Source organism: Cynocephalus volans, chromosome 2, assembly GCF_027409185.1.
Source record: "Cynocephalus volans isolate mCynVol1 chromosome 2, mCynVol1.pri, whole genome shotgun sequence".
In the NCBI taxonomy this organism is placed as follows: domain Eukaryota; kingdom Metazoa; phylum Chordata; class Mammalia; order Dermoptera; family Cynocephalidae; genus Cynocephalus; species Cynocephalus volans.
The window spans coordinates 165,611,531-165,637,427 of NC_084461.1; the positions used below are offsets into that span (position 1 = coordinate 165,611,531).

Below are 25,897 nucleotides of genomic sequence, written 5' to 3' on the forward strand. Positions count from 1 at the left end.
ACATTGCTATGTGCATTAGTCCATTTCTGTTGCTTAAAACAGAAATACCTGAAGCTGGGTAATTTGTAAAGAAACAGTATTTATTGCTTGCAGTTTTGCAAGCTGAAAAGTCCAAAGTCCAGTGAACACATCTGGCAAGGGCCTTGTTCTTGGTGGTGACTCTCTACAGTGATGCAGATGTTACATGGCAGATGGCTGAGCAAGAGAAAGCTGACCCACTCACTTGCTGTCCTTGTAAAACCATCAGAACCAGGCCCAGTACTCCATGAATGGATTAATCCATTCATTAGGGTACAGTCCTCACAATCTAATCACTTCTTAAAGGCCCCACCTTTCAATTACTATAATAGGATGCCCCAACCTCTTAGCACTGTCACAGTGGGGACTAAGTTTCAGTGAATCTGGGGGGACATTCAACACACAGCACCGTGGTGCTCCTGGCACATGGTAAACGCAGATAACCACTTCGTGCATGTTACAGTGTTCTCATTAACTTTCTTGAAAAAGAGAAAGTCAGGATACACACTTACGTTTTCATTACTCATGAACTTTCTTGTTTAACTCATTGCTACCAAAAGGTTTTATCGACAAATGAAAATGCCTTAGCAAACAAGATAAATAAGTAGCTGCAGATATGACACAGTACTTGGCAAAGTCACTGTGGCAGGGCTGCGCGGGCTCTTCTCCGTGAGCTCTGCAGCAGGATTCCTGAGTTCTAACTCCTGCACGGGCTGCATGTTCCTGGCTCATCTGTCCTACTTTCCCCGTTGACGCCAGAGCCTGGAGGCCTGGTGGCTTCAGGCCCCTCATGGTGGCACAAGTGGCCGAGGCACTGAGAAGCTTGTGGGAGCACAGCACTGGCCCTTCTCCCAGTGCCGCATCATAGGAGGAGTTGGCTGTCCTCACTGCCTGCATTTCAGTGTTGCAGGGAGGGCCCCAGGTGCGGCCCCCAAGAGGGACTCACTGAGTCAAGAAAGGTAGGGAGAGGCAGGTCGGCCTCACTGTTCCAGACCCAGTCTGAGCACAGGTGGGAATTGTACACTGCACAACACATGCTCCCACCACGACGTTCACACACGACAAGTGCAGTCATGGCAAAGGCTGGACTACAGGTGGAGACCCACCAACCTATCCTGGCTTCTGTGAAAGCAAGTCTCAGTCGGACTCCAAACCATGGCAGGTCTGGGACAGACACTGAACCAGGCCCAACACTGGGACAACAGGAGTCACCCAGGACTGCCCTGGGCAAACAGGCACGTGTGGTAACTTCATCCTTGGGCTATAGCGGGTGTTCTGGTCTCAGACCTGGTTTTGGGCAGTTTCTCAGTTCGGGGTCTCCACACCATGTGGTGTAGGAGTTTAGGCCACTCATGAGTGTGGGGCACGGGAGGGAGGTCTGCAGTCCCAGAGTCGACTCGGGTTCATCAGAGTCTGCCGTAAGGAGGCTGCTCCGTGCTGCCTCCTCGGGGGGTGAGAGGGGATCCCCCAGTCACCATTCTTGGCTTGAGGTAGAAAGTCCAGTTCTGGCCCCCATACTGTGTGGGCCTGGGGCCTCAACTCCTGGCCCCGAGAGGCCTTGAATCCACGTGCGGCTGTGTCTTCCCCCCTCATTTCTGACCCCTTGTGGCTCCCCGACACCTGCTTCCTGCCTTCATAAATGAAACTCAGCTGCATGTAAAATAGATACCTAAAAAGCAAGATAAACAGGACTTCTACAGGTTTGCATAGGGCCTGAGGGGGAGGGCGGCGTCCCATGCCGGCTCAGTTACCTGAAATGCAGCACTGCCGACGGCCTCACATTTGGAAGGGCCTCGAGTTTCAGGGGGTGCCCTCAACCCTGCCTCCCAGACACCAAGCCCCCAGGCCTGCTCTGCTGGTCAGTGGCTGTGGGGATGTTGGTCTCCCTGCTGAACGGGGAGATCTTGAGGACAGAATGTCATAGCACCAGGCTGTGCCCAGCAGAAAGGTACCTAGGGAAGGGGGCAGGACAGACTCCCACCCCATCGTTGTGGAAGAGCCTACAATTTTGCTTTTGCCGCTGGCTGATTAGATGCCACAGTGAGCTGTGTTTACACCTGAGGAATGTGATAAGCTTCGCAGTACCTCTTGGGACAGAGGAAAGAGGTTCCAGGTTTCTCTTTAATTTTTTTTATCCATCCATTCATTCATTAATTTATTCATCTTCCACTTTGTAAAGATTTTTTAACATCCACATCTACTGTGTGGTGAAAACCACTATGGCCCAGAGGGAAGTGTCAGAGCTGCCATCCTGTCCTGCCCAGGGCTTGACCCTGTAGCCAGCGTGGGTAGAACTGTGTGTATGCACACGTGTGTCGTGTGTGTGTGCACATATGTGTTGGGGGTGGTGGTGGAGAAGGCAAGTGGGTACAGCTCCTACCCAGACCATGTGTGGAGACCCCCATGCTGGAGCAGGAGAGAAAGAGCCGGGACAGCCTGGGCTGAGAGCACTACCATATTGTCCAGAAGGCACTGGAAGCATCCGTTCAACACTGGGCTGTGTCAAGTAGAAAGAGATTAGTAGCCATAGGTTTTAGCCACACAGCGTATGTAGATATTTAAAGAAGTGTTTATGGAGTGGAAGATGGATGGATGAATGAATGAATGAATGAATGAATGAATGAATGAATGAATGAAAACTTTAAGACACACCTGGAACCTCCTGCCTCTGTCCCAAGAGGTACTGGGAAGTTTATCAAACTTCTCAGGTTTAAACACACCCGGCTAAGACATCAAGGCTAGATGGGGAAAGAGTCTGAGGTTTGGCTCCAGGGGAGGCTCCTTCCCTGGCCAGGGGCCTCCTGTCCCCTGGGCTTCTCCTGAGGGCTGCAGAGAGCTTCAGAGAGCCCTCTGCAGGGCTGCCTCTCTCCAAACCCAGCCTGGCCTCCAAAGGCAGCTGGCTTTGCCTGGGAACACAGAGACCAGGCACACCTTAGCTGGCATGACCTAGAGAGTGGCTGTGGCAAAAATAATGACGACTTGGAGTGTGGCACCGTGGCCTGTCTCATCACAAGCAAGGGCGTGGCAGACAAATGGCAGAGGTGGGAGAGAGGCAGCATGTGGGGACCAACTTCCTGCTCGGATTTCGGGGGCCACAGTCACCTGTCAAATCAACAGCCACCGGACTCGTGCTGCTGTCTGCAGGTGGGGTGCTGTGCCCCCAGGAAAGATGCAGAAACAAGAGCCCTGAGCACTGAGTTCCAGGCCTGGTTCCTCTGTCCCTCCCTGAACTTTGATGCCCCTCACACTTGAGAAGAGCAGACCTGCCTCATCACTCTCCTAGGACATTACAGTGAGGAAGGGACCTTACACACCAGCCCAGAACCCCCCACCCCCTTGACAGAAGAGGATGCTGGGGCCCAGAGATGGAATGGACTCGGGTAAAGTCACACAGCAGCCCAGCAGCTCAAAGCCAGGTCTCTGACCTGCAGGGCAGCAAGTGGTCCCTGCCTCAGTCTAACAGCACAGATTCTCATGGAAGAAAGTTTTCTGGAGGGTTCTCTAGCAGGGAGACTGCATGTGGTCGATCCCACTGTAAAAATCTCAGCAATAAACAGAATCCTGGGACCCACTCTAGTGACAGAACTGCCGTATTAGTGGAGGGGCTCGCTGGTGTCCAGGGCCACCCCGACTCTTACCTCTTATGCCCACTAGTGCCCTGTCTTCGGTGGAGCCCAGGCTCTGTCAGCAAGTGCCATCTGACTGCCCACCGGGAGCAGAGCCCTGTGCGTGGCAGAGGAGGACCACCTTCTCCTGCCCGCAGGGAAAATGTGCTCGGATTGGATTTTCAGGTGGGAGGCGATGGTTCCCAACACAAAGACAGATGGCGAGCGTTGCTTGGGTTCTTTTAATCACTGGAAATCTCTGACCTGTTGCGTGCTGTGCACACCACCCAATGCTCTCACGGTGGCTCTTCCTTAGGCAGACTGTCACCGCTGGTCACCAGGGCTTCCGTTTCTCTGCTTTTGCTCTCTTTCCCTTTCTGGCTTTGTGGGACTTAGGAGATTCATCTTGGCCTGGTTGGCCAGTGACTGGGGGAGGGAAGGGGATAGGAGCGTTGAGATTTAAAATCTTCTTCTGAAGTTTCAGGTCCAAAATCTCAAAGGCTGTCCGGACCTCATACTGCAGCAATTCCTTCAGACACGCAACCTGGCTGCGAACAGCCTCGCGGACAAGCTCCTCCACCTGCTGGAAGAAGCCGGGGTGGTGAGCAGGGCTCCGAGGGAGTCTGTAGATGGAGCCCCTGGTCCGGGTGCACTGCTCAGCTCAGTTCTGGTCCTGTGTGCGAGGACACATAGCCACTCTCCAGCCTTGTCCACCCTCCCCTGTGCCCCGGGACTTGCAGGGGCTCCCAGGGGCTCCCAGGGGCTCCCAGGGCTGCATGAATCCACTCCCTCGACCTCTGGCTTCTGGTTGAGTTCAGCCACCAGGAGGTCTCAGCAGGAGAGGGGAGGGTGGGTCCCTCCTCCTGACCAGCTGAGGGCTGGCCATGGCCGAGGTCCTCCACCCATGGCCACACTTCCAGTCCCGCGGCCATCAGGTCTTCTCCTCCCTCCTCAGGCCCAGGGCGGCCTCCCTGTCTGAGGTGTCCTTTCTCCTTCACATGGTGCTGTCATCGGCCTGTCCCACCCCCACGGGCTCTCCCTCCCAGTCAGCGCAGGCCACGTCTGAATGTCTGAAGACTACCTCGCCGTCCTCACTCTCCCAGCTCAACCTTCTAGTGCCCGGCCTCACAGGAGGGGACAGGGGAATCGCTTCAGAGAGCACGTGTGTCCCCCAACCAGCTGGCCACCATCCGCCATGTGGGACAAGAGACCCTCTCTGTCAACCTCATCAGAATCATGGCCCCATGGAGCTCTGGAGACACGGGCTTGTAGCTGTGTTTCCCGAGTTCCCTGCCCCAGCGACCAAACAGCAGCAGTTTCTGCACGTCCAGGGTTGTTGGGGACGCACTACTTGGAGTTTCCAGTTGCCTGTAATACTTTTCATTGAGATTTCATATTTTAACTTAAAATTCCATGCAAAATTATACATTTGCCCCAGACTATCTCCCTTAGTTGTTCTTACATAAAAATAATGTTTTTCCTCTTAATCTTTGGGGAATTTTGTGCTCCAAGAGGATGCACCCTGCTTACCCCATAGCGTTGAGTATCCCGCTCAGTGCGGGGCACACAGGGGAGGGGCTCGGGCCATGACCAGGTAGGGACCAGCAGCAACATGCTGGGGGCTGGGAGGGGAGTTGCAGGGACGGCAAGAGCAGCTGTGGAGTGTGAGGCAGCTCCCCACCCAGGCCTTGCCCACTGTCCCAGATCAAGACCCCCACAGGGGGCTGGAGACCAACCTTTTGTTGGGTCCCCATTGGCTGTGTAAATGCACTAGGATTACGTGGCATCCTGATGCACTGTTTATCCAGAGACTTCACCATAGGTGAGTGTCGTCCATTCTGTGGTGTTAAGTGTTCTTTGCAGATTTTCCAACATTTATACACACACACGTGCACACACACACACACACTTGTCTCTGTGTTCAAAGATGACGCAGCAGTGGTGAGGTCAGTGCTATGTGCAGCGACAAACCTAATTTAGACTCAGCCGGGCCCTCAAGAAGTCGGCTGCCCTGGGGCCAAGCTAGTCACGGCATGGAAGACACTGGCAGCTGGAGCCCAGTGGTCTTTAGGGCAGCCAATGTCTCAGACCCACACAGCAGGCTTTCCTAGGTCCTCCCTGGGCCAGCAGCCCCTCCCCTGCTCACGGCATCCCATCCTCACCCCTGAGTTGTCCCCAAGTCCCTGCTTCCTCCATCCTCCCCTGGCCTTGACGGACACTGGTTCTGGGAGACTCTGTGGTTCTCTGGAGCCTGGGGACTTTTTCCTGCCTCACTTGGTGGAATCTGTCACCTCTTGAAGACACAGTGGGAAGCACTTGGACTTTGGGGTCAGCCAGGCCTTGGTCCAAATGCAAACTCTGCCACACACAAGCTTGTGACCACAGGCAAGTTGATTAAGTTCTCTGAGCTACAGTGGTCTCTGCAATAAAGTGGGGGCACACATTTCTAATTTGCAGGGTGTTGCGTGACCACATGCATGCCAAGCCCGTAGTAGACACACAATTCCTGTCTGGGACCTTCTGCGCCTCCCACACGTGCAGACGATGAGGCCTGTGCATGTCTCAGCAGGAGCAGGTGCTCATGTGCTGGGTGGGTGGTGCTTACCTCTCTCTTCAGGAGCTGGTGGGGCTGTGCGGGCACGTCCTCGAACGCCTTCCATAGCGTGCGCTCCTGCTGTAGGCACAGCGCCTCCTTCAGCAGCAGCACGTTGGCATGCTTCTGCACCTCGGCCATCCCGAGCTCAGCCACCTGCTGCTCGTGCCTCCAGACATCCCTGTCCATGCCCTTGGCCAGCGGCAGGGGCTGGGGTGGCGTGCACACCTCCAGCTGGGTGACGGTTAGGGTAATGTCCTGGTCCTGGCTCAGAACATACTGGTAGAGTTTGTAGTGGCGGACGAAGGTGTTGTGGAAGTAGTCGCAGAGGGCCAGCAGGTGGGTGGTGTTGAGCTGCCTCTGGTAGTCTCTGAGCTTGTTCCCCAGGATTGTCACAGCCTCAGTGATGCTGCAGCCTGCAGGCACAGAGGGCCAGGCACAGAGTGTGAATGAGGCAAAGCTGCATTAATAGCCAATCAATACAGGCTCTGAACCCAGGCAGTGTGACCCCAGAGCACCAGTCCTAACTACGAGTCTACGTTCCCGGTCCTTCACTCTTGAAAGCTATGGAGTTTATCATGTTTCCCTTTTCACCTTGGCTTCCAGGGAGCTCAGAGCTGATTTCACACAGTAACTTAGATTTATTCTATTTTTTTTCTTGTATGCTTACCCACTCCTTGCCTGCATTTTGTCTTTTAATGTCTGTTTTAAAGACTTACTCTAGCTGTGCTTTTTATTGTTTCCACTTCAAACACTTCAGGGAGGGGATGAGGATGTGAGGAAGGGACTCAGATAAGAAGGGGTGTGAGATGACTGGAGATTGCTAAGTGAATATCTGCAGTAGTGCAGAGGGTCAGCGGAGGGTAGCACTGTGGATGAAGCTCCTCCAGGTCCCCCATCTCCCCTCCCCTCCCGTCCTCTGCCCTCCTCTCCCGTTCACTCCTCCTGCTCACAGCTCCTCCAGGAGCTCGGCACCAGGGTCAGGAGGCAGGCGGTCCACAGCATGTGACCAGGACTTGACAGAGGAGGTGGTTCCTGGAGGGTCCTGGTGAGCAGACCGCAGGCAGAGACGTGCAAGTCAAGGGGAAGTGAGAAAGCAACTGGTTCTCACTCAGATGCTGTCCCTGACATGCACGTGACCTTGGCCGGGTGTCCCCACTCATTCCTGAGTGCCACCTCTGCAGACAGGAGCTTGGGTGAGGTGACCGCCATGTCACGAGCTTTTGGGAATTCCAAGGTTCCATCTACTGGTGATGGGGATAACATGTGGGGTGCAGGGCCTGGCTCATATGCAGACCCCCTTGTCTCCTCCATGTGAGCCCCCCATGGGGCCCTAGCGGCATCTCCCACCCTAGCCGACTGTTCTAGGCCCCTGCAGGAGGGACTGTTGTGGCCCGGCACACACACGTCTGTAAAGTGCTCCTGCCCCCGGTTCTAGGCTCACCCCGAGCTCCTCTCGGAGACTGTCGTCTCGGCCCTGCATGAGAATATTTACTTAAATTTCCCAGAGTACCCAGAAGATGAGACATCACTGTCCTAGAAAAATATTAGGAGAGGGGGCACCTCACTGGCAGGAAGCACTCAGCCTCTGTTGCCCCTGGGACCACGAAGACCACCTGGCTCCAGGTGCCCTGGTGTCCTTTCTTGTCCAGTTCTCCACTCTCAGAGCCACCCATGTGCGCGAGACTTCTCTACCACAGGGACCGCCAGCACTCAGCAAGAGTGTCCCCAGGGGGAACACTGTGAGTCAGTTGTTCCTAAGGGACCAGGGATGCCGCACGGCCCCACATGGGGGGCATGGGCCTGGGGTCCAGAGGCGGGTGCTGCGTGGCCTCACACGCTTGTCTGAGCAGCTCTGGCAGGTCCCCTACCCTCACCGTGAGCAAGGCATTCTCGACGGGGCAAATGCTGGTTTTCTGGGGCCACAATGTCTCGGGTGTTACAGTGGTTTGTGGCCGCCAAAGCTTGCGCCTGCCCAGCAGAATCCTGCTCCCCAGTGCTCAGTTTCTCTCTCCGGGTTTCCTCCAGAATCAAACTTATGTCCGGGGTGGTGACGGGGAGGGCCTGGGCCCAGCAGGAGCTGCAGGCTGTGGCTTCAGGCTGGCCTGTGTTCCAGAATCGCCCAGAGCTTTCTAAACATACAGATCCCTCCCTCCGTGTACACACGTGTCCAACCACCTCAGCAGAGGAAGTGCTGGCCCCGGGGCTGCCGTGGGAATGGCTGCCTTGGAACTGATCGGAGGATGAGCCAGGTTGGGCCAAGAGAGTAGTCACTGATGTGGGCCCCTGAGTAACAGACAGCGCCACTGGCTGGAGGATGGAGCTGAGTGATGGAGTCGCACCTGCCCTGGTGCCCGGACCCCCCCCCCATCAGTGACACAACGGCTGGAGCCCCTCCTGTGGGCGTGAGCTTCCTGCTGCTCAGATTGGGTGGACATTGTGTTTTGTTCCTTTTTGCTCTTGGAGAGGGGTCGTTCAGGGTGACACGGAATACATCTCTGCTTCTCAGGACACGTGTGCATCAATAATTATGTAACAAAGAGGAGGACGCCACATGTGAGTGGGTGCCCAGGCTCGGGCAAGACCCAGCAGAGAGGTGCAGAGGAGCCGAAGTGGGGGGCACAGTGAGATCAGGTGGGTGCTTGCACTGAGAGGTGCCCTTGGCCCAGGACCTGGGGGGGGCGGGGGGTGCTGGAGCCTGGTTGGGGAATGAGGAGGCACTTGGCAGAGGACGTGGAAAGGACACTCTGGGCAGAGGGACAGCAAGGACAAGGGCTGGTGGTCGGCCCAGCACAGTGAGGTGCTGTCGTGGGTCTTAGTCCATGACAACTCTGGCCTAGCCCTGAGTTTCTGGGAGGCAAAGCTGGCCTGGGGACTGGGCTGGGGACAGAAGGGCTGGAGGTCTGCGGCATGGGCGGGGCAGCTCAGGAAGGACATGCGTACCAGAGGAATGAACTGGACTGTGTCACGGAGCCCTAGGATGTCCAAGAATGGGCTTCAGTGCTGTCTGGAACCCCCTGGACTTATATCCAGAGTCCTGCATGCATGGTTTTTTCCTGGGTGGCGTAACCCTAGAGTGAATCATCAAATTCCTCAAAGTTAAGAGCCACAGCAAAGAGCTGCAGAGCTGCTCCAAGGTGTCAGGAGAGAAGGGAGAGGTCAGGCAGGAGCTTCAGAGGGACAGTGGTGTCCACGCAGAGGATGGCAGGGGGTCCCAGAGTGGGGCGGGTGTGAGGTCTTCAGTCCTAGTAATCAGAGCTGAACTCCAGGTCTGTGTGGAGGTGACAGTGTGTGATCTTCACAAGGTGGCTCAGTGTGGCATCTCTGGGTTCCTCCTTCAGCCTGGCCCCTGGTCCTCTCTGTCTAGCCCCTGCAGTCACGCACAGAGCCTGGACTGAAGCAGGACATCTGCAAGGTCGTGGGGCTGCATGCTCTTGGAAAGTGTCTACAAGTGCCATCCTGCAGGACACCCTACTATGAGCAGGGCTGTGGCCCTACCATGAGCTTGTGCCGGGCCAGCAGGGAAGGGGCCCTGGGCTGAATGCTACCTCTCAGCCCAGTAGCATATTTTGGCCAGTCCTGAGTCTCAGCAGAGCCTGCCCAAAGCTGGCCCACAAGACGCACTTTCTCCGCCTCCAGACCACGCTCCCTGAGCCCTGGCTTGAGGACTCCCGGTGACTCAGAAAGCAGAGGGATTAAGTCGCAGGCAGATGCTGCTGGCTGCCGGGCGGACAGACCTGTGCCTGCAAGTTGCTCTTCAATAACAGGGAGTGGCCGTCATTTGCATTGGCTCTCGGGAACTTCCTGAAGACGGTCCCCAAGCCCCTGGAGGCCAGCACCTGCGAGGGGACACGGCTCGGGTGGAGGCGGAGAGGAATGAGGAGGGCAGAGTGGGGAGGCTCTGCGGTGAAACTGGTCACTCAGCATCAGGGCAAAAAGGCACTGGGCTGGACAGGGGGCTCTGGGCCTACAGTGCCCCTCACACGGGGTGGGCGTGGGCCAGAGGGAGAGGACCAGCCACGTCCAGGGAGTTAGAAATGGTGCAGAGGGCTGCTCCTTCTGGTGGGTGTGAGGGGAAGGACCCCAGTGCCACCAGTGCCCCGTGACAAACCAGTTTGGTTGCCCCCATCTTGGCTCCAAGGGGAGGAACCTAGTCAGGCTACAGCCTAGCCCGACCTATCTTTCTCAATCTCTGAGCGCCTGCCAGGGCTGGCCACCCCCACCCAGCCCCATCCTGCATCCCCAGCGCTGCCCCCTGCCCCCTTTCTGCTCTCAGGGAGGCTCCCCCGAGGCGCCAATGACCATGCCTATTCAGGAGAGGTGTTTTCCTCTTGATTAGGCACAGGCCATGCAGGCTGTCAAGCCCCTCCAGCTCCATGTGGCAGGTGGAGGCGCCTCTGCTCTTTACCCGTGACAGACACTGAGGCTCAGAGAGGCTGACGGATTTGCTTAGGGGCACGCAGCTGGGGAGTGGCCAAGCTGCAATTCAGTCCCTGCTGTCCAGCTCTCACTAGCTTTGGGCTTCTTTGCAGACCTGGGAGGTGGACATTGAAGGGCTCCCAGCTGTCCCCATCACAGTTCTGCAAAGGATGGTCTGAAATAGGTATCATATCAAAACGAACGCTCTACAGCTGAAGACCTTGGAGACAGGCTGGGTCCAAGGAGATTAAACAGTCTGAATGTGCTAATGGCCAGCAGATCACCAGGAAGGGCTGTGTGGACACAGTGCTGCCCAAATCTGTCTGAGCAGACAGTGTCTCAGCACCAAGAAGCACATTCTGGGAAATATTGAGCTAGTCTAGTTTTTTTGTTCTACAGAGGGGGAAACTGAGGCTCAGAGAAAGAACTGGACTTGCCCAAGTCTCTCATGGGGCAAAGTCAGGACCAGTCCTCCAGCCCAGGAGTTGGGGTTCAGGGACCTGGAGTGGAGTTGCCCCCGCTGTTACCACCGCAGCGTGGGGAAGGGACAGGCTTCTATTTCTTTTCTTTCTTTCTTTCTTTTTTTTTTTTTTTGCTGGCCAGTACAGGGAGGGACACTGGACCTTTGTACCCTGTGCTCTAATCAGCTGAGCTAACCAGCAAGCTTTGGGCTTCTATTTCTTATCATTGCCTCTGCCTGGTGCTTCTTGGTGGGTCAGAAACATCTCAGAAGTGAGGCTGGGATGCAGTCTGCTCAGGGGATGGGAAGGGAGAGAGTGGCTGGTGCCACCCTGGGAGTTGGCTCCAAAGCTGCCCTGCTGGCCGCTGGCCTGGGGATCTGCGGTTATTCTGCCTTGGACCTCTTCCACGGCTCCTGCCTACCCTGAGGTCTCTGGGCTTCAGTCCCTTCAGAAGCACCCCCTTCCTGCGGTGGTGGTGGCAAAGCTGCCCTGTGAGCAGCAGGGAGAGGAGAGTGAGTGGTCTGGTCCGGCCTGGGACCCTCCATGGGGGGACCACCATCGGCATCCATCCTGATTGCCACAGGACTGCCTGTGGCTGGCCAACAGGGACCACGCTGGCAGGAGATGACCCTCCCCTCCAAGCAGCACCAAGCCTTTGACTGCCACGGCTCTGTTCTCAGCATCTGGTCATAGCCACACAGGGACCACCCCCGAGCCTAGGGCATCCCTGGACTGATGGCGGCGCTGACACTGGGGCTGCTCTGCAGAGCTCAGCTCCGCCACTGGGGCAGTGTGGCATGAGTATCGGCTGGGAGTTCCCCGCAGGCTGGGGCCCAAAGCTGGCTCTGCTCTGTTGTCACCCGCACAGGCTATCCTGCCTCTGTGGGCGTCAGTGTTCTTATCTGCAAACTGGAGGTGATAAAGTACCCACTTCATAGGATCAGATGAGAGCGTGTGTATACAGCACTCCTGCAGTGCCTGGTACACAGTAAGCACTCAATAGATAACAACGTCATCATCATCCCCATCCTCACCAGCTCCTCCTGGCACTCCGGCCCCGCTGGCAGCTATGTGGTGTTCTGCAGTCAGCCTGGCTTCCAGAGGTGGAATCCTGCAGACTGGGGGCTCCCTGGGGGCTCTGTTCACCACGGGGCAGTGTGGGGCATGGGGTGCTGCAGGAAGCCAGTGGGGCTCTGTCTTCCCTGGCTGCACTGACAGCCGAGGGGAAAGGAGGAGGGGAGGGGTGACCCTGCTGTCCCCTGCTATTGTGGGTGCCTCAGTGGCAGGAAGCTGCTCGATGCACCAGATTTCCCAAACCTCAGTCTAGACCCTTGTACTGATGGGTACGTGTACTTCTGGGGATGACAGGGCAGATGATATAAAATTAGGACCTTCCCAGAAAGCTCAGCACACATGGTTGCTGCCCCGTGCTAAGCTCTTGGGAAATAATAATACCACCAACCCACATGGGAGCGTTACTTCACAGTATTAAAGCATTTAAATTAATCTTAGTTGATATCAATTCATGAAACTCATATTAATGATAATATTTCATGATCACAATTAGCCGATGAAATAAGTATTTGCCACCATTTAACAGATGGGGAAACTGAGGCCTAGAGAACTCAGGCGACTTGCCCATCAGTAGTCAGTACCACATCAGGTCTCACACCAGATTGTCCCACTCCAAGGTGAGTAGACCACAGCCACAGGAATGTTTTCGAGGCACGAATGAGAGACACACGAAATATGCAGAGCTCTATGCCCACTGGGATTTTTTAAATTTAAATTTAATTTTTTAATTGTAAATATACATAACAAAATTTACCATCTTAACCGTTTTTATGTGTACAGTTCTATGGCACTAAGTACATTCACATTGTTGTAGAACCATCACCACCGTCCACCTCCAGAACTTTCTCATCTTCCCAAACTGGTACTCCTCTCGCCTTAAACAGTTTCTGCCCATTCCCCGCCTCCCAGCCCCAGGCAGCCCATTGCACTGTCGTTTCTGTGAACTTGACTGCTCTCGGTACCTCGACGAGCAAAAGCCTTGGCATTTGTCTTTTCGTGTGTGGCTTTTTTCACTTGGCACAATGTCTTCAAGGATCATCCGTGTTGTGGCAGGTGTCAGAATTTCCTTCCTTTTAAAGGCTGGCATCCCATTATGTGTACAGGCCATGTTCTGCTCACCCACTCATCTGCAGACGGACAGGGGGCTGCTCCCACCTTTGCTATTGTGAACAGTGCCACTGTGGACACAGCTGTGTACATCTCTCTTCAAGTCCCTGCTTTCAATTCTCCTGAGTGTGTACCCAGGAGTGCAATTGCCAGACGCTATGACAATTCATGGCTAACTTTTTGAGGAGCTGCCGCATTGTTTTCCTACCCACTAGGTTTTTTAATTTTGCTTTTTAAGATACAGTTTTCTCCCCCTATCCACAGTTCCACTTGCCACATTTCAGTTACCTGTGGTCAACTGCAGTCCAAAAATATTAAGTGGAAAATTCTATAAATAAACAACTCATACATTTTAAGTTGTGTGCTGTCCTGAGTGTTGCACCATCCCCCAGGCGGGACTCATCCCTCTGTCCAGTGCATCCAGCTGTATCTGCTGCTGCCTGTAGTCACATCATAGCTGTTGCGGTTATGAACCAACAGTGGCAGTATTGCAGGGCTTGTGCTCAGGTCACCCTTACTTTACTTGATAGTGGCCCAGAGCTCAAGAGTAATGACGCTGGCAGTCAGATATGCCAAAGAGAAGTCACAGAGCATTTCCTCTAAGTGAAGAGGTGGAAGTTCTCAACTTAATGAGGAAGGAAAAAATTGCACACTGAGGATGAGATCTAGGGTAAGAACGAATCTTCTGTCCGTGATGTTGTGAGGAAGGAAAAGGACGTACGTGCATAGTTTACACAGGGTCTGGTGCTATCCACGGTTTCAGGCATCCATGGGAAGTCTTGGGACATGTGCCCTGTGGACAAGGGGGGACTACAACAGTAGGAGCCACAGCTGGAAGAAACTTCCAGAAGCCACTCACCCGTGGACTGGGTCTTTGCTTGGGGAAGGAGGAGCCGTTCACCAGAGGCCTGACAGCCGTGTGCCACGGAGCTGGAGAGAGAGCCCCTGAGCGTGCGTGGGGTCCCTTGCATTGGGCACCTCCTGGGTGTCTTTGGACTCTGAGCAGCCGTGGGGCTCTCTGTGGAGCGGATGGTCCTGTTGCCATAGTGGTGGGCACCTCCTGGCCCAGATTGCAGGCTACTCAGCTTGCCGAGGGGAACCCTGGCTGTAGGTCCTCGAAATCTCACTGCCCTTGTGCTCCGAGATGAAAACGACCAGGCAGTCCCTCTGCCTGAGGGACGTGGTACCGTGTCAACTCAAGAACTGGCTACTTCACACACGCACCTTGTCCCTCTGGTGTTGGGCCCTCCAAGATCCACCAGATTGTCCAGCTGACCGAGGAAGGACACAGAAGTCAGAGGTGGGCCGGGGTCTGGTCTTGAGGGAATGTGTACTACACTTGGGTGGTGTGGCCAGGACAGGGCAATTGCTGACAGGCGCAGCTCACCCTCTGGCCTGTGTCTGGGCCACCCACTACACGGGAGCCCTCCTGCTGGGGCCAGGATCCCAGCCTCATCCCGTGAGCAACCCTGGGTGACCCTGTGAGGCACCCAACACCCAGGTGTTCCACTGGGTCCTTCCAGGTGCACACCGGCAGCCTCACTCCACTCCCCGCAGGGGCTCCCTGGTCCTCGTGCAGCCCGTGCGCAGGTCCCTGCTCAAGACGGAAGGCTGCGCAGCAGGTGTGCCCTCCCCTGTCAGGCAGGCCTGGGTTCAAATTCCGACACCACTTACTCAAGGGGCGACCTTGGGCAAGTTGCTTAACCTCTGAGCCTCAGGGTCTTCGTCTTTAAAATAGTGCCCACGATGCCAGGCTGTGGTGACAGTGACAATTCTGTGTGAAAGGCCCAGCGTGAGCCTCCCTCTGCAGGGTGGACGGCCACTCACGGAAGGCAGGGGAAGGTTCTATGGCCCCATCTTGATTTCTGGCTTATGTATCAACACAGACTCAGCTGTGAGCTATGACCCCACTTGGGGTATGGGCTGAATTTTGTCCCCCCCCAAATTCATATGCTGGATCACTAACCCCCAGTACCTCCAAATGTGACTGTATGTGGAGATGTGGTCTTCAAAGAGGTAATAAGGTAAAATGAGGCCATATGGGTGGTTCCTAACCCAATAGGACCAGCATCCTTATAAGAAAACGAAATTAGGACTCAGACATGCACAGAGGGATGACCATGTGAGGACACAGGGAGATGTCACAGGGAGAGAGGCCTCAGGACGCACCAGCCCTGCCCTGCCTGGATCTTGGACTTCCAGCCTCCAGGACAGTGAGAGAATGAACGTCTCTTGTTGGAATCACCCCGTCTGTGGTGCTTCCTGATGGCGGCCCCAGCAGACAACACACTCAGGGAGGCACTGCTGAAATGACAGTTGCCCATTTGTCTCAAGAAATGCTCCACCCTCATCAACAAAGATGTTGTGTCAGAAGCCCCCCTCCAGGGCCAGCCTGAGGGGCCACGGCTCTGGCAGCCTGTTCCAGGCTGCAGGAGGAGGCACCTGCTCTCCGCTTGGGCTGGTCCTGCACTGCTGGGGTCTCCTGACAGGCAGATCCTGGGCGTGGCCCTGAGTGTCCCACAAGGCACAGTCTCACAGGGGAGCTTGGAACAGTCATTGCCCCCTGCGGGCCATCAGGGGTGGTGGGCAGCTGCCCTCACATCTTCCAGCTGCCTGGGTGACACTTCCTGAACGATCAGGAGTGGCTGTGGGTGGAACTGTAGATACCAGGACATGATGCACACTGCCAGGCACTTGCCGAGCAGCCTTGTGCCTCTACTGACTGGTCACCAAGGCCTAATTCCCCTGACCCCAGGAGTGGGGGACCAAGCCAGCAGGACAGGGGTTCTCTCTACCTCAGATGTCTAGCGGGAGAATCCAGGAGAGGCCGGTGCCCCCCAGATGGCAATGACCATGACAGGCAGATGCAGCAAAGTGGTCGAAGTGGAGGTTGGCTGGGGGGTGGGTGGTCATGGTTCACCCACCTCCAGGCTCAGCTCCCCAGCGAGGAAGAGGAGAAGCCTCCTTCTGCCCCTCTTCCCATGCAGGGCCTCCTGGGCACCCCAAATCTCCACCACTCCTCGAGGCCCTCACACCCCTCTCCTTTCCTGAGGATCCCTGGGCCTAGGCAAGGCGGGCGAAATCTGCCCCCTTCCTGAGATGCCCTCCCACTGGGACGTCCCAGGCTGGAAGACTTCTACCCTGTGAGCCACAGCTGTGTCTTGGCCCCAGGAGATGTGGGGTGTGATCTGCCTGGGGCTTCCTGGAGGTTGGCCGAGAGGTGCCAGGGAAAGAACTCTTTCTTCTGGCCTGGAGTTGAGACCAGAACATCTCGGTGAGCCACTTGCCAGCACAGAATCGGCTTATGCTTTTGAATAAAGGGCCTCCCCTCCCCTCCCTGTCCTGAGGCCTGATGGGGCCAGGAGATGAGCGGAGCTGGCAGCTGTACTGGCAGGGCTCCGATCGCTGTTGTGCAAACATGGACCTCCTTCATGCCAATTGCCAACTTTGTTATCTGGTACGCAAACAGAACTCAGCCTTCGTTGGCCCCAGATGAATGATGACAATGTCTCTGGAGAAGCCACCTTCCAGGAAGAGTGACAGCATGGATGGAGATGGGAACACGGGCCAGACGATGCGCAGGAGGAGGCCAGGGCGGAATGCGAGATGGGAGGGTCTGACCCACTGTCCTCGCCAGCTGTCCTGCCCTTCCCGCCTGGGTCCCCTGCAGGGTAGTGAATGGCGCATCCTCCTCTCTCACACTGGGGGGCCCGGGTGTGGGGCAGCTGGATTAGAGGGGGGCTGGAGGTCTTCTGGGCCCCCACTCTAGCGGCCATGAACCTGCCTGCAGGACGAAGGGGACACTGGACAGGCACAGATGCGGGGCCACGTCCAGCTCCCTCTTGGGAATAAATGACGGAGGTGGGATCTGGCCCCAAACCTTCCCACTGCAGAGTCTGCTGCGTCTTCCTCGGGACACAGCCCCTGACATCAGCCGAGCTGCAACACTGGGAGCCACGCAGGCGAGGCACACCCTGGCTGCTCTGTGTGTCTGCGGCATCAAGAATCCACTCATCCCTTCACCCGCTCACGCAGCACCTACTGTGTGCCACATGCACTGCTTGGCGCTGGGGGTGGGGGACAGAGGGGACAAGATGACCCCTCTGCAGGGGTCCCGGCGTCCTGTGGCCCAGCCTTCCTTGCTGTCCAGCTGTAGGACTCTGAGGAGGAGTTTGTTCTGAGAAGAAAAGGAAGGAGGACGCTAGCTGCACAGGGGACGGATACGAGCCCGGGGGGTGCCTAGAGCACACGTGGCGGCAGAAGCCCAGGTACAGGCGCTGGGGCCTGGAAGGGGGCATAGCCTGGAGAGCAGCCAGAGCTGGGAAGCCAGGAAGGGACTGAGGGTAGGTGAGCCCACGACTCAAAGGCTATGGCCCAAACCTGGGTAGTGCCATTCAGATGTCAGCAGATGGGAAGATGATGAAGGTTGGGGCTGGCATTGGGCAGAAGCCACAGAGCAGAGCTGGGGGTCGCAGAACCTGGCAGAGGGAGACATGGAGTCAGGCGATATCCCGGCCGGTGCTGACGGGCCGCCTCCAGCTGCAGATGTGGGGCTGGTCAGGCAGACCTAAAGCTCTGGATGGAAGGCCGAGCCCTGGAGAGGCCCTGAGACCCCAGGGAGTGGCTGCAACATGAGGCCAGCTCCACCACACAGGCACAGAGCCTCCTGTGCATCCGTGTCACAAACAAACACAACTACTCTGCCAGGTGCTGCTCTCGTCCTCACTTCTGATAGGCGATGTGAAGCCAGAGAGGTTGAGGGAACCCCCGAGGTCACACAGCTGGGAGATGGCAGACATAGGATTCCAGCCAAGCCTCCAGAAACACTGCAGATGCAGCCGCGCCTGGAGCTGCCTGCAGGGAGGGTGTCGGAGCGAGGGGGAGACCAGACCCTGGGGAGGGCTCAGTGGAGGCCACCCTGTGCTTTGAGCACGGCTAAGCTTGCTCACGCTCTCATGCATGTCCCCATGAGGGGCAGTGTGGACATGCTGCAGATGAGGACACCCTCTAGGCCGGCCTCCTGTCTTCAGGAGCGTCATGCTGAAGGGCACCACGGCGGGCCGAGGGGCAGGGACCTGGCTGCAGGAGGGTCCTCTGGCCACTCTCGCTCTTCATGCCCACAAGCCGCAGCCAGCTGGACACCGCTCCCAGGACTCGGCTCTTGCAGTGGGAGAGTATCATTTGTCTCACCTCTGCCCTGGGCTCTGCCTCCACCCCCAAGTCTGCGGTTTGTTTTTCTTCCTAGACTTGCCTCTGGCTGAAGCGCCAGGACCCCCACCCCAAGCCCATCTCCTGGCCCCCTCTCTGCAATGCAGGGTCAACGGGGCAGTGCTGGCACCTGAGGACAGGGGCCCAGGCAGTGTCCACTGCCCTCAGGGCCAAGCTGGAGTTTCAACCTTCCTTCTGGGCCCCAAGCCTGCCGATGGCTGCTGTTCTCAGCCAGTCGGATTTCAGGCACGGGAGCCACCTGTGAGCTTGCTCCTGCTTGATGTTTGTGCCAACCACGCTCCACAGACCTTCAGATGGTACCAAGGTGAGAGGAGGGACTTGTAAGCTGGGTGGCCCAGGAGCAAGACTGAAAAGATTTCAGGAGGAAGAAGTGGGCCACAAGAACTAGAAGACATCCATGGGGATGACTGTGAAGTCCCACGTGCACTTCCAAGTCACCCTCCCACAAGGGTAGGATGGGAAAGGCTATGTCAGTGGACCTCAGCCCGACATAAATCACTGTACCCGATGCTGATAGATACAGGACATGCACCCAGGCCCATATACACAGGAGTGTCATGAGCAGGACAGGGGAGGTGATCAAGTCGTAGGCTGTGTCGCATTTGGATCTGGATGCCGTATTTTAAGAACGACATTGACAAACACAAGTAAGTCTGGAGGAGGCAGCAAGAAGGGGCACAATGATGGGAGGTGGGGGACGGGGTTCACGGAACGATGCAATACTGAGAATGACAAACGGTACTGGGGATGTCTGGTGCAAATGTAAGGACGGTCACACTATACAAAGCCCAGCAGATGTCTGCAGGGCCTGCTCCCTGATTCTAGTTGACAGCCTTGGGACAGGTGCACAGGGCAGGCATAGGCAATACACAAGGAAGAACTGCCCAATCATGGGTGTGGTCATACAGAGGAATGAACTGGCTGAGGGTGCCTGCAGGGGCTGGATGAGCCCCGTTGGCATGATAAGGGGCTCCCTGTGGTAGGAGGAGAGAAGCTTTCTTCCCGCCACATCTCCTTCCAACTGTAAGGTCTGGGAAGTCCTCGAGACATAGCCGTGCTGTGTAGCAAGGTACACCATGCCCAGGGTGACTTCATCTCCCCCATCTGAAGTGGGCCTGGCATCATCACCGACTGCTTTTCCAACTGCTTTCCAAGGACCTGGCCTATGCAAGGCTCTGCTGGAAACCTGAAAGCATCCGATCCCCCACCCGCTTGGGGCCGCATTCTCCTTCCCCCTCCCTGGTGCTGGTTCTGGCCCCGAGCCGCACAGAACTCAGACAGCAGGCCTGCTACCGCGTGGGGCCGTGAGCAGCAGAGAGGCAGGACCCAGACGGAGGCCAGGAAGATCCTTGTCCGTGGGGCTGGGGGTGGCAGGAGTGGGAAGAAATGTCCCGAGGGTCTCTGGATCCAACCCCTGAGCAACACCATGTCTTGCTCAAGGCTTCAGCCTGGGCCATTGGGGGTGGGGGGACTTGGGCTGGAGCAGAGGAGTGGACAGGGAGTAGGTGGAGCAAGAGATTTAAAAAGGCAGACCCAAGTGTGCCAAGGGTTTGCGGTGGGAACACTGAATGGCTTCAAGCAGAGGAGCAATGGGGTTTTCTGTGTGTCTGGAAGATCGCCCTGTGCTTTGGTGAATGGGCTGCAGAATGCGAGATTTGAGAGCAGATGGGTTGAGAAATGGGGGTGGAAAGGGCAGTGTCCTTGGGGTGCTGAGAAGTGGTGAGATCGGAAGGACATGGAGGTGCTGCCAACAGGACTGGCGGGGGTGCATCGGGGATCAGGACACTGTGCCTCAGAACAGTGGCACTGTGAGCTGGGGACAGGGACATCCGGCAGCCTGTGTGCTTGGCAGCTGCTGAGATCACGACAAGAGCAAGAGGAGGACCTCCAATGTGCCACACATTTAAAAAAAACCTTATCATACTTTTTCCTGGAAATGATTTCAAAAATAAAATAAGTACAGAAAAATCACAAAAATAGTAGAAAGATTTCCCAGTCTACTTAGAACAAGTGGCTCACGTGACCCCGCCCCCCACCCAGACCCTTTCCTGTGCATCTCCTAAAGCGCCGTTCCTAACCACGGCCATCAGAATCGGGGCTCACCCTGACACGTCATGACATCCCATCTCCAGACTTCGCTCTGGCCTCTCTTCTCCCAATAACCTTTGTCACAGAAAGAGACACCACATCCAGTGGCCCCATCTCCTTAGCCTCTTTCAGCCTGGAAAGGCTGCTCCGTCTTCCCTGGGCTCTCATGCCCTCAGGGTGCTCGGAGCTCACAGGAGTGTGACTGTGAGCCATGCTCCTAGTGTTCTCCTGACCGGACTCAGGCTATCTCTGTGGGACCCGCCACGGAAGGAAGCTGGCCGCTTCTCTCGCTCCTGCCTGGCAGCTTCTGATTCTCCATTACTGGTGACGTCCACTCGGCTCCCTTGATTAAGGAGGGGTCTGTCAGCCCCTTTGCTGTAAGGGTATTCTTCTCCTTTGTCTTTCCCTTTGTCAGCAGTGGGGACGTCGTGCAGGAGTTTCTCAGAAAGTGTGTAAACATCCCTGTCTCCCACCACACACTCACCCACTCGTTTCAGCACCTATTGATGAGTCTTGGCTCAGTTAAGTATTGCTGTGGTATATTTGCTTAATGAACGAATCTCCATTTCACAGCCCAAGAGGTGGACAGACATGACCACGTCCCCTCGTGCCAAGCACTGCCTTTCCCATTAGAGCTCAGCACAGGGCGGGGGTGGGAGAGACGCTGCGTCTCTGCACTCACTTGACCGCACCACCCTTTCCTGCTCCAGCAACCCCACGCTTGCAAAGGATTCCGGAGACATTCGGCAGAGCAAATCCTGATACTGGCAACAATTTGCAGCCTTTGGGGGCTGCCATGGAAAGTCCGAGAAGGGCTTTAAGCAGGGGAGTGACACGTTTGATTTACGTTAAGCAAAACCAAACCAAAACAAAAACAAACACCCTGGCTGCTTGGGAACAGCTTGGAGTGGTACCAGATTCGCAGCCGGGAAGACCGGCAAAGGGACTCAGCAGGGCATTCGGGAAGCCCAGACCAGGCCCTCATTTCCAGCAGGCAATGAGACTAAATGCCAGGAAGAGGAAGGAAGGGGCCCTGGCTCCTCCCGGGCTCCACAGCAGTGGACCGCAGGGGTCCAGCCTCACCGACTCTCACCCTGGATGCCCAGTACCTTTGGTTTCCTTGAGCAGCTCTTCCGTGAACTTGACCACCTGGACCACCTCCACCCACGGGAAGCCTTTGCCCACCGCAAAGATGACGCTGTCGTAGAGGGTGTCCAGCAGGATGCTTCTGCGGGCGTCTCTCAGTTCATCAAACTCTTCCCAGCTCAGAAGTTTCCGCAGACGCTCCCGGCCTTCTGGCTTCTGCAGGGCATGATATGAGAGGTGGGGAGGGTGAGGAGTCACAGGGCCCTTGTGACTGGGCAAAGCACCGCTGGGCCACACCAGCGCTCCAGAGCCCTAACGAGTAACCGGGAACACGGGCATGGCTGGGGAGAGCTGTACTTTGGTTTCTAGACAGCACTTCCTCCCCTTCTGGGGACTTGCTCTTCTTTCCAGCACTCCTTCCTCTGGGAGTTTCACGCCGGCCCCTGCAGCCCAGCTGTGCGTGCCTCCAGCAGGCCCCAAGTTCTGAACTGTGGTCCCTCCTTCTTCCCTAAAACAAAATCTGACTTCCCCCAGAGCCAGTTCTGAAATAGCTGCCCTGGGGGTATTAATCTGATAATGAAATTTACACTAAAGTGTAAATGACTGATGGAGAAGCAAAAAGAAGGAGTCTTTCTTGGTGAAAAGTTAAGCACTCTGGCAGGCCAAGAGGAGAAGACTGGCCAGGGTACCTATTTTCCCCATCAATAGGTAAGAACCAATTTTACTTGAGAGTTGCCCTGGCCTTTCGAGAAATGTCACTGACAGATGTACAGAAGCAAGCGCTACTTATGGTGAAGGTAAGAAAAGGTGTGGGGTGATGTGCAGACCCACCACACACAGCAGTGCTGCCCCCCTGGGAGGCTCTAGCTGGGGGACCAATGGCAGACTTGGTGACAGAGGGAGGCCCAGAGCCCTGTCCTCACCCCCAAGGATTTCTGCTTTGCCACCACAGCTCTTCTGCCTGACCCAGCAGCCCTGCCCTGCAGCCCTTCCCGACCATACTCCATACACATGTTGGCACACGATTCTCAGGGCTCCCTGTTCCTTGCAGACAGGCTCTGCCGCCTCCGGGGCTGTCACTATGGGCCTGAAACACAACCCGCCAGCTCCAGGGGCTGCTCAGCCTTGGCCTGGAACTTGGGCCACACACCCTGTGTGGGCTCAGAGCTGGTGTGCTGAGGCACGGTGGGTGTCCAGCATGTCCACCTGAAGGGGCACCGTCCACGAGCCACACGCCTTGCCCTTAGACTAAGCCGAGCAGAAGTCCTTTTAAAAGCCATGTGTTCCCCCTTCACCTGACATTGGAAGACTTCTTTTACTCCCTGAGGTGTTAGGAGTGCCATGGCCCCTGTGTCCAGTCACCAGGAGACCCAGCCAGGACTGACTCCAAGTCCCCGGAACCCTGGGGCAGGGGCTGGCTTTGTTAGGTCACGAGGGCATGCTTTGCCTGCCATGCTGGTTGGGCTTCTTTCCTCCTCCTCTCTAGCTGTGCGTGGGTCTTGGCCCCTGTATCTGCTCGGGGACCTGGTCCCTTTCCTCCTGTCGCTGCCCTCTCCCCCTCAACCTGGTCTCCCTTAGGACATGAGAGCTTGGCCCCCTCATTCTACACATGCTTCTAACTCGAGACACCCTCGCCTCTTTCCACGTGTCAGGACTGGTCTCCTGGGAAGCTCGATGTCCACGTGCTCCCTTCCTGTCCCTCCGACGCCTCATCCAGTCGTAAAGACTTTAAGAGAAAAACTGAGGTTTCCTGAAAAAGAAGAGATTCTGCCTCAAGACTGCAGAACCAACTCCTGCTTGAGTTTTCAGCCTGCCAGAAAACACTACAGATTTTGGACTTGCCCGCCCACATGATCACCTGAGATCCTGAAAGAAATGTCTTAATTACCTATCCATCTGTCTGTCTATCATCTATCTATCCATCCAATCCATCTATCATCTATGTATCTATTTATCTAATCTATCATCTATCATCTATTATCTCTATCTATCTGTAGCCATCATCTATCTATCATCGTCCATCCGTCTACCTCTCAGATCTATCCTATATGTCTATCCGTCATCTACATGCTAACTCTCCGATCTATCATCTATGTATCTAATATACCATCTATCATCTGTCTACTTATCTAATTATCTATCCATCATCTGTCCATCCATCTATCTATTAGCCACCTATCTATCTAATCTATCATCTATCTATCTAATCTATCTACCATCTGTCTGTCTTTCCTCTTGGTCTTGCCTACCTGGAGAACCCTAACTGACACACTGCCCTAAGGGACTTGTATGATGCACATAACTTTTTGTTCACATATATACAGCATCTGTAAATTTTTAAAAGATACATAAAATAATAAAATTATCTAAAAAACTATTTCTACCTGTTGAGAAAGCCCAAGAAAAAGGCAAAAGCACTCTAGTAGGACAGCTGGCAGGTTGGCTGGGAGGTGCTGGCCTATAGCATCAAGAAGACTCGAGTTTCTCTGGTAGAGACACAGAGACTGCGGCCTGTTCTCCAGCATTTATTCTCCTCCTCTTGTCCTACTCACGAAGCCCTGATGTTTTCAGGGGAGGATGAAGACAACGTGCTGACAGCTGCACTCTTCCGCCTCAGCTTCTGTTAGGAGCAGCTGTATAGTAAAGTTTCTCCCTGTAAGAGAGAAAGTTTCCATGTGGAATATCAGGGAAGGGTTTAGGAAGGGTAAGCCCCGATGGAACACACATTTGCACCTTTTTTCTCCTTCTCTACCTACCTGGAACGTGGATGCCATGGCTGTGGCCTCCGCAAGCATCTTGGACCATGAGGAAAAGGCCAATCTCATCAGAGCACTCTTGACCATGACACCCTGGGACACAGAGCTGCCACCAGCAGTGACCGGCTTCTGGACTTCTCATCAGATGACCAAAATGAACCTTTCGTGTTTAAGCCACCATAACTGGGTCGGTCTCTGGTATTCAACAGCTCTAACAACTCCTAACCAATGAAGACTATGTACTAGAAGTGGGGTGCCATAAGTAACAGAACCCAATATTTGAAAGTAATTGAATGAAGAAGGTAGGTAGAGAGATATTAGTATATCAGACGTTATGGACTGAAAGCTAGAGACCTTGTGATGCATTCAAGAGCATTTGTTAAAACTGTCACCGTGGCTACAGCATCAGGGAATACCGTAGGAAGAACCCTGACTGCTGCAGCCAAGTTCAGGGAGAGAGATGAAGGCAACCAGTGTGGGACAGTCTGCAAGCGGAGATGGGTGGAAACACCGCTTTCCCAGGAGCTGAATCCTCTGTCGGGGTCTGCAATCCACCCCGACTGTGAGCCCCACGAGTTTTTTGTTTATGTATTTACTTAAGATAGTTTTTTAAAGTTGTGGCAAAATACATGTAACATAAAACAACACAAAACTTAACATCTTAACTTTCTTTTTTTTTTTTTTGGTGGCTGGCCAGTACAGGGATCCAAACCCATGCTTCATGTGTCAGAGTCTTCCTTTTAAAGGCTAAATAAGTCCCCATCATATGGATAGGCCGCACTTTGGTTACGCATCCATCCTTGGGTAGACACCAGGGTGGCTTCCTCCTTTGGCTACTGTGAATAGTGCTTCTGTGAAAGTGGTGTGCTAATTAGAACACTACAATTTGGAGTCCTGTAGGATCAAACCCCCCCCCCAACTGCTTCGGTACCCCAAGCTGAATGGTTTTTAAGTGGTTACTTCAAAGTGGCAGCCACCGTGGGCTAAGTGAGTTATCCCATCAGGCACAGGCAGCGATTTCCCGGCATATAGAATTTAACCTTCCAACTGGAGCTTATTGTTTCAGGAATCACCTCGGGTTAGTAGCTGTATTTTAAGGGCTAGGGGGCTGGGGAGAGCACAGTGGCTGATAAGTAAAAGACAAGCAGCTTTAGTTCTCAGAGTTCTGTCTAGATAAGATCTCCAGTTCAATGAGTTACTTGCATGGACTGGAAGCAGCCAGAACCAGAAAGAACTAACTTTCAAGAGAACCGTGTTGTCATAGAAAGCCCAGCCTGACCTGCAACACCCCTGACTCTTAAATCCCTGAAACTATTCCCAAGCCTCTAGGCCTAAACTAACAGGAGAGGGGCTTTAAATTAAGCTGTGAGTTTCTAAGGAAGGTCACTCCCCCCCCCCAAACACCCTCCCGAGATGAAGTGAGGGAGAAGAATGGACCAAAAAGCCTTCCCGAGGGGAGAG

The 25,897-nt window shown here is 55.1% G+C and overlaps 1 protein-coding gene across 1 annotated transcript; it reads right to left on the reverse strand.

The window, feature by feature from the left end:
- Window positions 1–3,957: 3,957 nt before the first annotated feature.
- Window positions 3,958–23,023, reverse strand: C2H8orf74 (chromosome 2 C8orf74 homolog). The gene is made up of 4 exons (XM_063087700.1): window positions 22,976–23,023; window positions 21,704–21,896; window positions 6,229–6,632; window positions 3,958–4,206 (listed from the first exon to the last, which is right to left on the reverse strand). The coding sequence occupies exons 1-4, from the start codon at window positions 23,021–23,023 to the stop codon at window positions 3,958–3,960; spliced, it is 894 nt and encodes a 297-aa protein (XP_062943770.1).
- Window positions 23,024–25,897: the final 2,874 nt, after the last annotated feature.